Source organism: Cebidichthys violaceus, unplaced genomic scaffold (assembly GCF_023349555.1).
Source record: "Cebidichthys violaceus isolate CVI_PGR_0920_01 unplaced genomic scaffold, fCebVio1.0.p SCAF_7, whole genome shotgun sequence".
NCBI lineage: Eukaryota > Metazoa > Chordata > Actinopteri > Perciformes > Stichaeidae > Cebidichthys > Cebidichthys violaceus.
The window spans coordinates 9,004,052-9,022,968 of record NW_027176927.1 but is presented as its reverse complement, the minus strand read 5'-3'; the positions used below and the strand labels follow the sequence as shown (position 1 = coordinate 9,022,968).

Below are 18,917 nucleotides of genomic sequence, written 5' to 3'. Positions count from 1 at the left end.
GATATAGCTATATATCTATATATAGATATAGATATATCTATATCTATATGGATATAGATACAGATATACAGTATGTTCCTGTTACGTCCAGGAGACACCGACTGTAAAAGGAACTACCACTGAGGCAGTTTAGGTGTTTATATGTCTTTTTGTCCGTCTCTTGGACAGATTTCGTCACTGCAGTAGCGTCGCGTTGGAAGATGCTGTCACGAAACTTCACAGGTGTGTAGTTGAGATCAAAATGAAGGCCGAGTAGTCCGAGCAAAGGGTCCGAAGTAGGGGTTCGGATGTGGCCAAGGGTTACCCCATGGCTCGATTTGGCATGGCGGCTGGTGCGATCCCATCACAAGATGGTCTCTACTATTGCAGTTGAAGATGGTGTTGAAGGTTAGTCTGTGCTAATTCTCACAGATGCCCAAAAGATTCTATCTATAATGAAACATAGTTAGTGTTTCTTTAATGCACTTTAGCCTAAACATCTACTTACAAAGTGACATGAATATACTGTTTGTACTGTGTAAAAAGCTGCAGCAGAAACAACAAGACAAGCATCAAACCAGCCACAACCCCAGGTCTGACCAGGGAGGTAAGGTGGGCTGACAATGGCCCCTTCCAGTAATCCGATTTAGATCGGATAACTTTCTAGGGATCATTGTCTTCAGGTTGCATACTGTACACATACACAGACTCACAATATTCATTGTATGCCTACCAAGCTGCACTCATTTCTTGTTAGACTCACACGTACCCACGGGCACACGAGTGCAGCCGTGCGAGGTGCAGGTGCCTCCGAGCACCAGTGACCGGTGTTATTGTAATGGGCAGCTCCCTGCACAGCTGAGATAGTGTGTGTAGACATAACAGCAGAGATGAAAGCAGGATGGAGAGAGACGGCGTGCACTCGGAGGGGCATGGTAGCAGTTAAGAGGGAGGTATGGTGCTGTCAAACGTCATGTTTCAGAATCCTTGAGCCGTACAAGTCATTAGCCGAGAGGACAAATAGTACCCAGGGCGTAGCGAAGGCCCAGATGGATGGACCTGTATCAGAATGCCAGCCGGTTTGCGTACAATTTATTGTTCTACCAAAAGGGGCTTAGTGGTATAGCTGCTCAGATGAAGACGAATATGGGTCTATGATTTTGACCCCCTGTGTTTGAGAAATGAGGGCATTCAACTTGTTCTTTAGAGTACTCTCATTCTCTCTCTCTCTCTCTCTCTCTCTCTCTCTCTCTCTCTCTCTCTCTCTCTCTCTCTCTCTCTCTCTCTCTCTCTCTCTCTCTCATTCTCGCTCTCTGTCGCTCTCTCTTTCTCTCTCTCTCACTCACACTCACACACACTCCCCCTCCTTGTCCTCTCCAGTTCCCCAGGCCTCAGGCAGTTGTGTTCATTAACCCTGGATGTAATTATTTTTGTTTTAGTCTCATATTGCTGACATTTCAACTCAGGGGCTCCTCAATCAGGATTAACCCAAACCGCAAGAAATCACACTTCACAGCCTTTTCTTACAGCAGCGCTTGTTGCCTCCAATTTCAGTCAAATTAAAGGTTTATTTTATTTGGTCGTTTTTTTTCCACTCAGGCCCTGTACCGTGAGAAAACAAACCAGACTGCTCGCCCTTTGATTTGCTGCTCGCGAGTGGCTCTCTCAGTCTCTCACTCCCTTGGTAGGCACAAAGCAGTCCTCTGTGCAGCCAGTGGTAGTAAAGATCGAGATCACACAGGTGGTAGCAGTACGACCATCTGCCATGAAGCAAGGCTCTCTCATATATGTGCTTACTATGCAACATATAGGTGTAACAGCATTGCTTGTACTCTGATGTTTAGGATAAATTACTGCTTTCTAAATTCATCTTTAACTCACCGCAATCAAGGTATTTTCACTAAATGTTTGCATTTTTTCCATCAGATTTTTTTGTCTATAACATGATCAAATATATGTTGGTAGGCCTACACTGTCAAAGTATTGTTAGTGTAGGCTGTATAAGAAGCGAACTTGCTCACTGTTTGGCATTTTGGCGGTTGTCATCTCGGTTTTTGGCCGTCGCCATCTCTTTTTTTGCAACCAGATGGGGCACAAGAGGGTGGAGCTAAGTACAATGAATGAAAAATACTTTTTATGCAACCAAATAGTCACAATTAACCATTATGAAGACATTATGAATGAGTAGATAGTCCTGATGGGCAGGTGGCACCTTGCATGGTAGCCCCTGCCATTGTTGTATGAATGTGTGTGAATGGGTAAATGATGACATGCAGTATTAAAGCGTTTTGAGTGTTTAGAAGACTAGAAAAGCGCTACACAAGCACAGTCCATTCATTTACCATTTAGCACTGACTTCACTTTTCATATCTAGAGGTTGCTGCCTTATTAATTATATTAGTGTAACTCAGTCACAACGTACAATGTAAACACAGCAGACTTAAAGTAACAATGTAGTGTATACATGCTCGGCCCTCTCAACGTTTCCCTCTCTTTGCCTTGGGGGCCTTAGGGTCCACAGGAACCCTCAACTCGTCTTCCTGCCCCCGGGGGCACTTAGTCTCAACACAGTAGTAATAAACTCTCATCACTCTGAGTCAGGGGTGTGCGTACGTCAGTCTGTTACTACAAACGTGTGTGTGTGTGTGTGTGTGTGTGTGTGTGTGTGTGTGTGTGTGTGTGTGTGTGTGTGTGTGTGTGTGTGTGTGTGTGTGTGTGTGTGTGTGTGTGTGTGTGTGTGTGTGCGCGGCTGCAGCAGCAGCAGTAGTCACAGGCCAAGCAGTAGTTGTAAAATCTCATCACTTTTAGTGGTCCTCCGGGGGTCCTGGACTCCTCTCGCTGTGTGTGGTTTGACCTGCCGCGGCCCCCCCAGCCCCCCACATGCCCACTTAGATAAACAGGCAGTAAACACAGGCAGTCCTAGCACCACTCTCTTCCCCTCGCAGCATATACAAGAGCTGCAGATGAAAGGACTGCTTCCCGACGCTAATAGCCACTAGAGATTACCCCCCCCCCCCCCCCGTGTCTCATAATTAAAAGTTCAGCCACTATGTTCATAAAGCTTCTAAGAATAGTAGAATACACATCTTTCATATATATATATATATATATATATATATATATATATATATATACATATACATATACATATATATATATATATATACATATATATATATATATACATACATATATATATATATATATATATATATATATATATATATATATATATATATATATATATATATACATATACATATATATACAGGCCCTGTTTAGGTTTTTTTTTTTTTATTATTATTAGCTTATCAGGCCTGCAGGCATATCTGAAAATGAGTGTATAACTGATGCAGGGCCGCGAGGTTGGCCATATGTAGCTGTTAGTGTAGCTAGTGTAGCTGTTAGTGATTATTTTGAGTCGGGAGGCTCGTGCAACAACACGGTTTCTGATATCTCGAGCTGTTTTTCTTGTTGAGTCTCGGTCCGAGGAGTGAACGGTGTGGTGTGGATTGGAACCAACGAGCAGGGCTACATTCTTCCACTGTGTGGAGGTTTACGTAATGCCACTGCACACATTATTGACCAACTATGGTTCAGATATTTCCTGCTCTAGCTGCTGGTTGCCAGTATCACGAGTGGTGGACGGCGCCAATTCATTATCACCGTACTGAAGTATGCTTCTCCCAATTTAAAAGCTCTGCTGTGTTTTGAAGATTATAGTTAGGGTTAATTATGATAAGCAATACTCCGGCACGTCTCTTACTCTCCCATTGCATTCCTTTCCAGTTATTCTCAAGGTGCTGGGGGGGGGGACTCTCGTTCCTTTGTGAATTTCATCAGTCTAGACAGAAAACATTTTTATTAAGTTCAAGATTTTCCACCGAGACATTGATGTTGGGCTTTTTTGGATCACCTTGGGATTTGTCCCCTCGTGGCCAAATACAGTATATCATCTCCCTTTTTTCTCGTCAGCCAACGGACGTCCGAAAGGACGGGAGATGGATTGTTGGCGAGCCGGTCCCTTCTGCTGCTCTCAGCGTCTGCCGTGTGTCAGCGCTGCATGTTTAAGGAATGGTGCAGTGGTGTAAAGAGATGCACAACAGTCTTCATGCTCTGTGTGCATCAGCAGAGTTTTCATGACTCTGCATGCTTTCAAACCCACCAGTCATGTTTTATTGGACATCAAGAGAGACACAATGGGACCCAGAGGGGGTCTTGGTCCCTCTAGATGTAGCCTGTGTCCTGATGATAACTCTCAGATTAGAGGTTGAAGGATAAGTGTAGCTGCTGCTGCTGCTGCTGCTTCTATACCTTCAAAGGCTTCTTGTCCTTCCTCCCTCCTGCTCTTCCTCCTTATCCCCATACATCTCCCCCGCTTTCCCTCCCTCTCTCCTCTCTCCTCCCTTCATTTCCTTTCCTCGTCCCCTCCCTTGTTCTCCTTTTTTCGTCCCTATTGCCCGACCCATCTCCCTCTCCTCCCCATCTGTCCTGCTGGTCTGCAATAAGCCAAGTCTGGGGAGCGGTTTCAAGTGTGTTTAGAGTAGCTGACTCATCGCTGCTTTAGTGCCACGGTTTGTTAATGCCGAGGGCAGCTGATAGCAGTCTGAACGTCCTGTGTTGCAGGTGGCCCACACAATTGTGTACGTGTGTGCACGTCGCGGTGTTGTGTGACTGCATTAAATACAGCTCTGATGGGTATAAACACCTCGTCCTTTATCATCAGCACTGGGCCTTTACTCTGCTGTCAGTGAGGAGCGATCAAGCCGTGGCTTCTTTCAACACTGACTAATGACAGGCCAGAGATGAAGAGCAGCTCTTCCTCTGAAGCTTCAGGACACACACACAGAAAATGTCCTTGGTGAGCTGTCATGCTTATCTGTTATTTGGAACACAAAGTTTCATGCAAGAGTTAAAGTTTTGGGGTTAATTGACTCACCAGTGAGAGAGCACTAAACTGACCTCACTCTAACACAAGGCAGAATCTCAATCAGCCTCGTACAATCTTCCTCTCTACTTTTCCAACATGTCTTGGCGTATGTTTCTCCATCTTCTAATTGTTCAGTTCTCATCATCCTATCTCGGTTTGAGCTCATCCCTCTCAGCGTTGACACCGCAGTGACCCCCTCGCTGCACAAGGGAATCCAAGCCAATCAGAGCTAGCGTTCCACTGCGCTCAACACCCCTTCCATTCCTCTCCATCCCTTCGTCCCCGGGTCGCAGCTAAAACGGCTCATCCTGAAACCATTAGGCCAAATTGCTAAATGGTTCAAATGTGCAACCACTTAAGGCTTTATCTTTAAGAGGAGTAATCTTCGATCTACTGTGGCAAGCAAGAGGAGGACGAGGTGGATGGCAGGAGCGGGAAGTGAGAGGGAGCCAAGTATTGTGGTCTGAAACTGAGATGAATAGAGATGGATAGCAGGAGAGATATTAGCTTTTACATACAAACATTGTCCATAACTGGTGTATTTATTGTTCTGCTGTTGGTTTGCAGAGAGAGTGCAGTTCATGGCAGTGTGAGAGGCCGACACAGTGATAGTTATCCAGGTTGATAGGGAGTAGAATCTCACACAGTATATATGGAATGCATAGTAATACTATAGACAGTATGATACTTGCAGAGAGACCAACTGCATTACCAGAGTTGGCAAACATGTTGCTATGTTCCCTCTGTGAAAACACCCTTTTAAAACCATAATCAATTGCTTTAATTACATTTATTTTATGACTCTCTCACTAGAAAATACTGATTCCCTCTATGGATGCTGAAGACTTTTACGGGAACTTTTCTCAACGCTTCCAAGGTTTTCCAAGGAAGAAATCCTCTGGTGTACAGAAAATGATGTTCCCCCCCATTATCTGGCAGCAGCAGCTACATTTTCTTTGGAGCAAATATAAGAACCCGGTAGCTAACTTGAGCTTTAACGAACTGAACATCCAAGGAAAAAAAACATAGTAAAGCTGGCTATGCCTTTGTATTGGTCTCTGAGGAGCACAGTGCAAAAATGCCTCATCAGTGACCGCTTATCACCTGCGGTGTGGCCAACACTGGAAGAGTATTTGAAATGAACTTCACTCGTGGACCAAACAGACAAGTTGCTTGACAGAGATACTCACTGGATGACAGCCAGACCGGTAGACAGACAGACAGAGTACATAGACAGACCAAAGGACAGGATCCATTGCATGTTGCCGTGCAAACGTCAAATCCTTCTGTGAAGCAGTCCCGGCTTCCTGAGTGACCCCAAGTCTCAGCCAGAGGACTTTGATCTGTCACTGAGATCATTACTAAGCCTACCGAGCTGACAAAAGACCGAGAGAACAGAGATTCAGCAGAGAGGTGCAGAGACTTGGAGGTAATTGAAGACAGGATCTCGTCCTCAGTTGTCCCGCATGCTCTCCAGAAGGCTGAGGTGATGTGGAGAGAGCCGGGGGGGGGGGCTGGAGAAGACGGGGTTGGACGACCAGCTGGATCCTGAAGCTGAAACTGTTGTTTTAGTCATGAAGACTGTCACACAGAACTTGAATATTTCACAGCGAAAAAGCAGCATCGTCAGCATCAAGGTGCGGAACATGTTGAAGCTTTGTGGTCCGAACCAAGACGGCACACTTCAATACTCCTTTAAACCTTAGCAAAGGCAGCGCATACCAGATCCACTCCTTCCTTCTTAACCTTTCACAATAAAAGCTCTTGACATACAAGGCATATATTCACAGGCGAGTTTCCCCCACTTCTGTGTTGTTTATTCTTCACGCCCCCGTTATGTAGAGGCCGACATGATGAAAAAGAAAACTCACACATAGTAAAGCACCATTGAATCGCCATGCAACCACCGCACATCCCTCGTACAAAGAAGTAATAACCAATATGTCATTCGTATATGGGCCATAATGGATTGATGTTTAACAAACATTTTAGAACCTCCAAAGCCTCTTTTGAAATGTTGTGCAACTATATTGGATGGGTTTTGGGAATCCACATCAAATACAGCTGGAGTTTCTAAAGTGACCCGGAGAGAAAACCAAAATAAAAAATAGAAGCTCCTTGCTCACAAAGAGTGAAATATTTCAAACTTTAATGTGGTCAAACAATAAAAACATTCATAAAATGTCAGTAAAGAGACATGCAGATCGGCACGCAGGGCACTTCAAGCATCTGTATTAGCCTTACAGTGCACTACATAAAAGACCCACATCTATTCGACAAAGTATTCCCTCTGCTTGTTCATGGCATAACTTCTATATGGACATTTTTAAGCCTCAGGTGTATATGAGACATTATTACAATATCAAATAAACCTCAAATGTTGCCGTTTGCATTTGGGCTTTTGCATGTGCTACAATGTAATTAATATAAAATGCTTGGAAGGAGCCCCAGCTAATGACAGACATTAAGTGGCTTGGCTCCCCCTCTCCCCGTGACAAACTGAGAGAACTCAGCTTGAACCGTAGAGAAAGCCCATGAGCCAGCTGACTGATAGCAGCGATAAGGAGTTTTCAAGGTAACTATGCAAAACCAAATCTGTCTGTGGGAAAGCAGCAGCAGAAGCAGAAGTCTGTTTATTTTAATGAGCTCAGAAGTGTCTCTCCTGTTTCTCTTACATTACACTGGGGCTCTTTTTGGAGTTCACACAGTGCACTGTACGTCCGTGATGGATACGGTAATGATACATTAATGCAATCAGGACCGAGTCTGTTTTGTCTCCCATTAAAAAGGCCAGCTATCTCGCCGACAAGGGCCAGGTCACATTTGGTCGTGACTTTAAGCGTTTTCCTTCGGTGTGATTTGAAGCGAGGGAGACAGAAAGAGAGTGTTTCTGTGGGCATATCGGAGGAACAGCGTAGGGGAGGGGGGATAGGAAGAGATGAATGCTGGGGTTCCAGTAGAGGCACTGTCTGGTTGTCTTTTCAACACCAGGAGAGGTGATGTGGATTTATGAAGGCAGATATGTTTGGCTGCTGAGCCTCTCATCCACACAGGGAGCTCAACAGAGCTGCTGTTCTGCTGCTTTCAACCCCTCATCTGGCCTCACTTCTGGTCCACAGTACATACTAGGGTTGTGCACTTGTTTATTTCTACCTGGTCAAGTATTTACTGTGTGTTGCATTTTACTTTATTTAAAGCTGGGGTACCAAATAAGTACCTAACAAGATCCCAACATGCTAATGGAGCCAGCAGCTCTGTATGTTGCAGTATACCAGAGTTGTGATGTCTGTGGCGACTTTCCCGAGCTGGCGCACCTAAAGTGATGCATGTTACGTCAACCAGCCAAAGCTACAGGTGGAAGGAAGAGGAGAGAGACTGCAGTGATGGAGCAGCAGCTAGGAGTATTGCAGAAGCTTATGGCTAAAAGTCCCAAGAAGGGTACAAGAGCAGTTTCTGGAGTGGAAAGGAAGTGAAGGACGGAGACGCAAATACGGCATTTTCCTAGTTGGAGGCCGCTGAAGGAAGAGGAAGGGACCGAGGGCAGACACGGATGTCGCGTTACTGCTCTTTGACAGGTTGGCACATGTAAAATACTTGTTATTTTCACATAAGGACTTGAGGAGAGTGCTGCGGGGGGGGGGGGGGGGGGGGGCAGAGGCGATGCCACAAGCATGCATCGACAGTGTGTGTCGCTGCCAGGGAGGGGGAAGACCAGAGATCGGTACTGCAGGTTTAAAAAAACGATGTAGTTACCAAAACGATCAGTGTCGGCCTCGATCACGCTTCAGGTCCTTATTCAAATGATTTCAGAAGTTGACCTTCATTTGGCTGTGCTGTATTTACGTATTTATTTATCTCTTTGTATAATATCTATGTTCAAATAACAACATGCACACATTAGCCATACATACACAGCTACTGTTGAGGTGAGCACCACCCAAAGCTCCATACAACAGCACTGCAGCAGTGGTCAGTGCTTTTGTCTGGACTCGAACAGCAACCATGAGTCATCGAAACCCCGACAGATGGGAAAGGAGGATCCTCGGTCCTGATGGGGAAACGGGGACGGATGTCTCTCTGTGGACGAGATGCAGCCCCACGCTCTACTACTCATACATAATCATCCAGGAACACGCGTTGACATGCGGGCTCATACACAGTTTTGGAGTTACGTAGTGGAGTATGTACATGGCTCTTTCAACATGCGTGTAATGTAGACGCACACACACACTCGCATGCTTCTGCTGCTTACCCAGACTTGGCTGTGTGTGATGGATCCGGTTCACAGGACTTTGCATGTATGGAGGCTTACTGCGGTCATCCCATAAATCACACAGACCCATGGCCAAAGTCTGAGGCTGAGTCACTTATCATGTAGATTAGGAAAATGACTTAAAAACAACAAAAAAACGTTCTCATCATCCACTGTTTTATATGTTCTGCGTTTATGTTCTGTATCTCCGTCTACTGTTTGTTCTCCCTCTCTTTCTGAATGTCTGTCTGTGATTCTGTCACTCCATCCGTCTCTATGTCTGCCTTTTCACTGGCTGAATCACTCCCCAGCTTTCTTCTTGCCTATTACTGTTACAGTACACACAGCGGTAGTCACCTTTTACGAGGTGGGTCCAGCCTGTCAGCTGCAGGCTACCGCAGTTGGGGCACGCTTGAAAGACGCATACACACACACACACACACACTTAGACATGCACGCTTAGATTCTCTTAAAACCCACACACAGACGCACATTACCGGCATCCAGTGCGGAGCGTCGCACGGGCCCCGGAGTGAGAGCAGGGTTTCCGTAGGGCAGGGATCTGTTTCCAGTCAAAACCTGCCCGTGTCCTTCCTGAACCCCTGGGCTCCTGCGCCGACATTGCCCCCGGCCCCGCCGGGTCACAGCACGGCAGGGGGAACAGCAGCACACACACGCACACAAATGGGTACAAATAGAAACACGTTCACAGAGACACACTTACACACTGTCCCTTGCACCCACCCACACACACACACAGCTGAGCCCCTTTTTTCAGCAGTATCAACAGCTCCAGCTCTCACATACACACGCATACGCTCACACACACACACACACACACACACACACACACACACACACACACACACACACACACACACACACACACACACCAGCAGAACACCTGTCGGGCTGCGCGGCTCGCTCCAGGACACCTTCGAGTCATGAGCTCATCGGAAAAGCAATTAAAGGCAGCGCAGGCCCCGCACGCTGGCGTAATGTTTTGTTTTGCTACTTGGCTTCAAAATTAACCAAACCTGTCAGAAGTCATCTGGCTGACGTGGGCCGGGCTATATTTATTTATTTTCTGTTGGAGGAGCTGGACGCGGGGTCCCAGCGCTGCCTCGCGTCCAACAATGAAGCGATTCTGAAGGGCGGGGGAGCGATTAGCTAGCTTGTACATGAATTCTTCCACCCCTCTGTCTACCTGGGGGGGGGGGGGGGGGGCGAGCTCGCCCTGCCTCTCTTTGCCTGCCCTGTAACAGTGGGGTCGTGGCCCCTGTAGTCGGGAGGGTGCGCCCCCTCTAACCCCAATCAGGGCTCTGGTCTCCACTGAGGGGACTCGCTGTTTGAACTCACGCTGACCTAACCGCTCCCACTTTATCGGATTTCATGCTCGCAGTGACTGAACAAAAGCAGATTTTTTTTGCGTTCAAAGACGACATAACGTGATTTAAAAAAAGACAATATGAGGACAGAGAGATGTGTGGCTGATGGATTACTGGGGGTGAGGAGGAGACCGACAGAGGAACTTAGACAGGACTAGAGGTCAGAGGCCTCCTCTGTCTGGTCTAACGCTCTATACTGTAGCCTCAGGCTGTGAGTCAGACAGCCGTAACACAACACCAGCAGCCCCGTGCTCTCTTTTACCTCTGCTGGTCTTGAGAAGAAGAAAAAGCACCTTTGACATTAATAGGTCCGCTGTGGGTGAGTCGAGGTGAGTGTGTGTCCTCACAGATGCCTCCACGGACACTCTCGCGGTCGTGTGTGTTTTCGGAGTCCAGGCCTCTTGAGCTGCTTTCTGGTGTTTTCTCGGGGAATCATTTAGGAAGTAAAAAAAACACCTCTGTTATCGTTGTCATCACTTTCTGTAATGACCCTCATGCCACCTGACTGGAGCACAGAAAACCAACAGCGAGCCTGCCGTCGAGGTCACGAGGGCCGCTTCACGTTGCCGCACTCTTCAATCGAGGCGTCACTCTCCGGCCGTTGTGTCAACAGCGGCGATGACACGAGAAAACACGGCGTGGGCAAAGCCTCGATCTTCAAAGCCTCGTAGGCCAGGTCAGCACATATTTTGGTTTCTGTGTCGCTGTCAAACAGACAGGGAGAGGGAAAAAAAAGAGTTTGCTCTGTTAAGTTCAGAGAGAGAGAGAGAGAGAGGGCTTTTGAGTGGTGTTGTGATTTATCAAAATGGTCACAGCTGTCACTGTGACACGGGGCCGCAGTAAGATGACGGCTGCTGGCAATTTAAACGCTGCTGATGCCAGTTGCTTCAGCTGGTTATTTAAGCAGCCAGCTTACGATGCACTCAGAAGTCAGCTCCGTTCAACTGATGACGAGACAATTTTGTCATTATGGAAAGTTACATGTGTGGGTTTTTTGTGTATTGTATCTGCTCATGGCGATGACGAAGCGGCTCTAGCCCCGCAGAGCGTCCTCCACTAATAAAGCTGGTGGCAGCACAGTGTGTCTGCATTGGCTTTAGCGCATCATGATGCTGTACAGTCCGCTCTGGTTGAGACTTATCTCCAATTAGGCATTTTATATACTTTCATTTGCTCATTTATCTCTGTAATAACTGTTAAATAAGCAAGCCATCTACTGAGTAATATGATTTATTGTGCCATGACTAATTTCTACTGAATGTGCTTTGTCGTGCTCATTGCAGTCCCTTTCGACCGCAGTTTTGAGTCAGTCGATTTATCGAATACATCTTCAGCCCCGTTCCCGGCCCTTTTGGGTCCCATACTGCTCACGCTGTTCTGGGCCATTATGAAAACCACTTGAAGCCGGGGGCCCCGGCGCTGCAGCCACAGCCAAAGCCTATTAAGCAGCCACACTGTGGTAGAGGAGTTCAAGCCACAGGGCTGAGGTTGTGATTCCTTGTCAGGAGGAGGAGGAGGAGGGTGGAGAGAGGTAGATGCAGGATGACGAGGAAGGCTGGAGGTATGGTCTCAGAAGGAAGGATGAAGAGGGGTGAGAGAGGATGAGGGGTGGCGAGGAAGCATGTTTGGAGGAGAGTTGTAAGGGAACAGGAGGTGTTTTAAGAAATTAAGAGACGAATGCCAGCAAGGCTGTTGTTGTGGATACATCAATAGATAAATAGTGAAGAAAGATGGAAGTGACGGAAAGTAAAGAAAAGAAAGATAGATAAGCGATAAAAGAAGAAACATGAGAAAGTTTGACCTGATCCAATGAGAAAAGTTTCCCCTCAAAGGATTCTGTGCCAGTAACAAAGCTGAGTATACCAGTGCACCTGGTGAATAATGATCAGACACACACACACACACACACACACACACACACACCAGGACTGATGCATGCATACACTACAGTGCATTACATCATGCTGTACTGTGAATGAACACACAGCACAGACTTTATACATTACACACACAAACACACACACACACACATTTGACAGTACTGACACACACACACACAGGCTCACAGGCCACAAATCACTGAATGTTGTAAAAGTGGAGCAAATTGGAGCAGTTTTATTTGCATTGTTCACAGGGAATAATGGAGGAGGGAGCAACTCCTGCCAAGGTGTGTGTGTGTGTGTGTGTGTGTGTGTGTGTGTGTGTGTGTGTGTGTGTGTGTGTGTGTGTGTGTGTGTGTGTGTGTGTGTGTGTGTGTGTGTGTGTGTGTGTGTGTGTGTGTGTGTGTTCAGGGAGAGTTCATAATTGTGCTTCGTCCACGCTTCGGAGACATTAAAACGTTAGGCGAAGAAACAAGCAATCAGGCTTCGTTTGAAGGCGAAATGCACACACACATACACTTGCACGTTCACGCTTACACACTCGCAGCTTTGCCCCGGGGCCTGAAACAGAAGACCGGGGTCTTGTCCAAAGCTCTATTAAACTGCCGAAAGTCCTGCTAGAGCTGAAACATCCTCCCATCGTCATGCCGGGACATTCCACGGCACGCCAGAGACCCCAGTGCTAATCCCGCCGGCATGGGAGTCATTATTGATAGGATCCTAATGCATTACCTCAGGGCCGCGCTTATTGTTGGTGCAGATTATTATTTAAGAGTAAACCAAAACCCAGAGAAGGTCTCGAGTTTCATAGAAATTTATCAAAAGAAAATGTTATTCTTGGCTTATACCACTTTGAACGGCGCAATTGAAGCAAACTGTGCTCCCTTTGCCGTGCTCGGACGAGCAACCTCGATACCCACCGGCAGGTCGACGGGAGAGAGGAACAACCTCACGCTCAATCTGAGCAGATCTACCCTAAGTCACCTTACATTGATTTCAGTGATCCGTATCGATGTGCCTCCTCCTCTGCAGAAATCACTGCAGCGGCAGCATGTGGCATTTTTGATGATGCGAGTTATATGATAGTTTCCACTTCATTCTCTTGATGTGGATCCTATTGAATCAGCTGTGTTGATCACTGAAGTATAGTATTGTCTACTGTTCTGGTGATTTTGTACTTTTTTGTGGAAACATACCCATCCATCATGGGTTTCGATCGTCTTGGTCTGCAGACTTGCATTATTAAATCCTGTGTCTTTGTTTTTTGTCCAGGTGCGGTCCTGCTGGTCAGTGTCCAGGGCATAGCTGTCAACGTGGACCCGGTTTTCTGCACATGGCTGCTGTACCAACCTCACAGAGGGAGCGGCAGGCAGCAGCAGCAGCAGGTACCCGATCCAAACGTCTCTTCCTGGCCCTTTTTTTTTTTGGTCAACATTTGAACATGTTTCACACTCGCACATGGTATTAATAGAGAAGGAGCAGCACGAGAGTCTGAAGGGAACATAAATGTCTCCCTCTCTACCCTCTCATTCCCTGCTACCTTTTTCCCCATGTGCTCTGCTCCCTGTCTTCCATCCCCTCTCTCTCTATTTATTTGACAGGGGTCATGGTGATGGTTATGGACATTGAATGTCTCTGTACCCCCCCCCCCCGCCACACACACACACACACGCTCCGTTTGATTGCCTGGGATATAGCACAGGTTCGCCCTATAAAGGCACATAAATATATATATAGTACATTAAAGTATCATATTGTAATACTTTATTTCTTTTCTTTATTTTTTTTTTAACAAGTTGCTCTGTTTCATGCCTCCTGCAGTTTGGAAGAGCTGTCAGCGTGTGTGTGTGTGTGTGTGTGTGTGTGTGTGTGTGTGTGTGTGTGTGTGTGTGTGTGTGTGTGTGTGTGTGTGTGTGTGTGTGTGTGTGTGTGTGCGCGTGTGTGCGTGTGTGCGTGCGTGTGTGCGTGTGTGCGTGTGTGTGCGCGCGTCCGCGTGAGTGTGTGACAGACAGAAAGAGAGAGGGAGTTAATTGCACCGACTCCTTACTCTGGAGGTTATTGCTGTACGAGGGTAAACAGATGTTATGAGTTGAACTGCTGCCAGTGTGAGCGATACACAACACTGGCTGCTGTGTGTGTGTGTGTGTGTGTGTGTGTGTGTGTGTGTGTGTGTGTGTGTGTGGGGACATGTTGTTTATGTGTGTGTGGTTCTGTGAGCTCAGCTGCCTGTCAGGGCCACTCCTCAAGGCCTGGCCCGGTGTAGACCTTCAGCTGAAGGCCACACAGCAGCCTGTGAAGGACAAGGGGGGAGAGGACAAGGACTGGTGGGGTCAGGATGGCCGGGGATGACGGACGAGAGGAGAAGGACGTGCATGTCCCATGTGAAGAGAGGAATTTAGAAGAGCTTTAGAGGACAGAGAGGGGGGGGGGCATAAAAAGTTGAGGAGAGGGAGAAAGAGAAGTCAAGTATGAGACAGGCGTCACAAACAGGGACTCCAACAAGAGACGTGTGATAAAGAGAGAGAGAGAGAATACAGAGGACAGATATGAGAGAGGAACATATGGAGGGAAATAAAAAAACACCATCAGAAAATGGTGGAAAGCACAGGAACATCGTAGAAGAATTAAAAGTCAAGCAAGCAGACTCACAGGGAAGTGGATAATGAAGAGAAAGGGAATAAGAGGAGAAAAAAAAAAAGTTAAGAAGCAAACAGTCTGTTTTCACCGCCCCTCTGTGTGTGTGTGTGTGTGTGTGTGTGTGTGTGTGTGTGTGTGTGTGTGTGTGTGTGTGTGTGTGTGTGTGTGGTAGAAGGAGTTAGCTCATACTATGTCATCCATCAGGAATGAGCGATGGTCATTGGGTAAGGTACCTGCTTTTAGCATGGAGCTTTGAAATATTTTTCATGAAGTGTTCAAACTCAATTAGTTTTTTGTACCATTGAGTGTTCTTCCCCAACCAACAAAACAGTCATATGGTTTGTTTGTCTCGACAGTATTTTACTGTCATGTATCACCTGTAAATCAGTGCTTCATTATGTACTGCATGCTATGCATCAAACGGACACTTGGGCGTGGAAAGTAGGAATTTTCATATTATTATTTTCTTCTTACCTTTCACAATAAAAGCCTTAGACATACTGTATATACTGCATTGTTGCTTACCAGAGGGTTCTTATATTCACTCAGAACATTTTGCTACTTAACAAGTAACAAAATAGTTTTTGTATTTTATTTTCTTTCTTAAATGCATTTGTTGTTAAAGCCTCCATTACAGTGTTTGCTGAGTGTGTTTGGAAGAGTCTTTCTAATAAGAGTATTGTGAACACACTGCAATCAGATCTTTAAAGGTACTCAACATGGAATCCTGAGCAAATTTATGATTAAGGGACGGCTCTCAAAATGGCAATGGCTGAGCTAGCAGCTAACAGTGCTAACATTGTTTACCGCGGGGGACCGAGACAACGGTGTCGGTCAGGGCTGCTTTATCAGTGGTAGCCGCAGTATGAGTGCGGGCAGAGAGGTGGCAATTAGCTAGCTGGTGGGGCACAACAGGTAGACTCACATGCACTAGCATGCACGTGCGGCCGGTCCGGCTGCATAAACAAAGCACAGAGTAGCTCAGATTACAACACACACAGTGAGGTAGAGCAACTTCATTCTATGCTCAGGTTGACATCGCTCCACTTTAACTTTACACAGCTAATAGTCATCTGCTGCTATGTTAATGCTCTGAATCCTGTATAGTGAACTTGACTTTCAAGTCAAACATGACTTTGTGCAACTAACCTACTGGCTTACAGTTTTTCATTCACCCTATGTTATGTTGCAAAAACCTCGTCAGTTGGCGTCATACCACGGTCGGTAGTTTCATATACTAATGTAATTTGGAGGCCCATTTTGTAATCTTACCGTAACCAACCTTTGGGTCCCGACCCAGTCATTGAAAAACAACTGCATCAACGTACGTGTGTGTGTGTGTGTGTGTGTGTGTGTGTGTGTGTGTGTGTGTGTGTGTGTGAGAGAGAGAGAGTGTTTACTCAGGCTGCAGTACATCATTGGCCTGCAGCCTTGTGCAGCTGCATCATAGCCTAGTGCTGCCGCTGGCTGATTCTAATGGGGTTTCCTTATTTCAGACCAACCTTCCACTCTTCTGTCTCTAAGCCACCTCACTGCCAGCCAGTGTGTGTCTGTGTGTGTGTGCGTGCGTGTGTGTGTGTGTTCGGCCTGCCAGCAGCATGGGAGACTGCTCAAAAAAAACACGGAGCTGTCACTAGTCCTTGTTGGTCTTGGAGGCCTCTGTTGTGCTCCACTGCATTTTTCTCTTTCTCTCTCTGCCTCCCCTTTCTGTCTTGCGTTGCATTGCATTATGCATTGTGTCTCCTGTTCAACCCACATCTTTAAAGCTCTCTAAAGTTATCTCCGGGTCATGGCCTTACTAACAGAACAACAGTAGAACGATAAAGAACACTTTGCACTCTTACACTTGATAACTTTTTCTTTTTAAAGACAGATTGAAAGCATATTTAATTGTGTTACAATCAAACAGCATACCTCTTTTCTTATGGCCTCATAAGTGCTCAGTCATGTTGTGATGTCATTGCAGACTCCAGGTTCAGTCCCTCTGGCCAAGAGGAGAGAGGACGAGGTGTCGGTAGGGAGCACACCGCTGGCCAAACAGCCATCCAATCAGGCGTCGGACTATGCCAGCAGCCCGGTCAAAACGAAGACGGTGACGGGTAGGTTTACTAACCCGGGGCTGAGCTGGAAGGTCGATATTGAAGATATTACTATGACATTGCATTGAGAGGTTCACACGCATCAAGGGAACAGGTTTGTACAACATCTTCTCTCAGGTGTTTGTTTTCAGATGTGTTTTCCATAAAGATTAATATACAAATGAAAACTGCGACGACAGTTACTTCTCCCTTGATACATGCAATAACTGCCACATGTTTCTATGTTTAAGGATATGGTCTTTCAGTAGCGGAATACCATCATTTTTCCTGCATGTAGCCCTGTTTCTATGCAATGGAACCATGTTACTATGATGTTACATAACACACTACAGCTCGCTGACACCTGAGTGAACCCGTTTCTCAGAGGACACCACATATCCAGGCATGTCCTCCTCTGTTTTCCTCCTCTGGTAGTATTACTGTGGGCGCAGATGCCCAGAATAGATGAGTGGCTTGGCCGTGTGGAACCTTCCTCGATGCCAGTATTCCGCTTTTCTGGGACCCCCCTGTTCAGAGCAAACCCGTCCAGTGCACACACACACACACACGATGCATGTACATGTCAGCACACACGTACATAATGTACATAATGCTGGTAGGTTTTATACTGTACATGTACATACTTGCCACACACAGACACTCTCACACACTCATGCAGCATTGCTGTGGTCTGATCCTTAGATCCTTTCCAGAATTTTCCAAATCGGTCTCTAAGTAGGAAACTCTGAACCTTTTGGATGGAGATGGCCAGAGAGGGAGAGGAGGACAGAGATGAGATGGAGTTCCGGACCTCGTCACCGATGCGTCTGCTTAGTGTGAGGAACAGACTGTGAAACACACCAACTGTATAAGCTTTTAGATTAGTGTTGATGGTGGTAGGAAGGGCGGCCACCTCTTAGTCGACTAATTGGATTTAAATTGGTGCTTTTGCACGATTGTTTTTGGAGAAACTCAATTCTACAGATCTTTCGATTAAATAAACTAATCAGCTACTCGACAAAATCTAATGAGTGTTGGTTCGACTACGAATTTCTCCAGTCAAGGACAGCCCTGGTGCTAGGACCAGTGCGCAAGGAATTTAGTTACTAACGAATGACCTTTTGCTAAGCCACGCCCCCCGCTGTTACGTCGTCAAGCTGTCAGATCTACGTTACTATGGAGCCCACACCGTCACTAACTGCACTCCCTAAAGACATTTTAGATAAACAAAAAAGCAATTTGAGAGAGAAGTAGACAGAAAAGTCTACACTATGTGTTTGAAGGATATATCCAGGATGTCAAAGATGATGAGATTAAGATAGAAGCCTACAGAGTAATAGTGAACTACCACATCACCTGGAGATCGAGACAGAAGACAATGAAGGTAAGGAACAATACTGTTCCTGTAAAGCCGGGTAGGTTTTTTATTCACTGTTACAATTATTATAAAAAGCAAGAGCAGCATATGTTTCCATTCAGTATACTTTCAGTAGGTAGTGGAGCTTAGAAATGCTAACAATAGTTAATGATGCTAACTTTGCTAATGTTAGCGCCACTGGTTTTATGTAGAAACGTATATCTCCTCTCCGGGTAACGAGTATCACTGTTAACCAACGTTTAACCGTTACAAGCTCAAAATCCACTAAACCAGCCGGAACATGAAGAACATCTGAAACCATTGCATGAGCATCTGTGGAGCAGAGTCTGATAGTAGTCGGACCCTGGTCGGAGCTGGCCGATGATACGTTATGATTGGCCAGTCTACGTTCCAGG

General features: G+C 46.2%; 1 protein-coding gene across 1 annotated transcript in view; it reads left to right on the top strand.

The window, feature by feature from the left end:
- LOC137891619 (intermembrane lipid transfer protein VPS13B-like) overlaps positions 1–18,917 on the top strand; it is a 333,991-nt gene that overhangs the window by 116,042 nt on the left and 199,032 nt on the right. The window contains exons 20-21 of the mRNA XM_068736332.1: positions 13,702–13,814; positions 17,033–17,165. Coding sequence (XP_068592433.1) covers positions 13,702–13,814; positions 17,033–17,165 — 246 coding nt within the window. The remainder of the gene's footprint in view (positions 1–13,701; positions 13,815–17,032; positions 17,166–18,917) is intronic.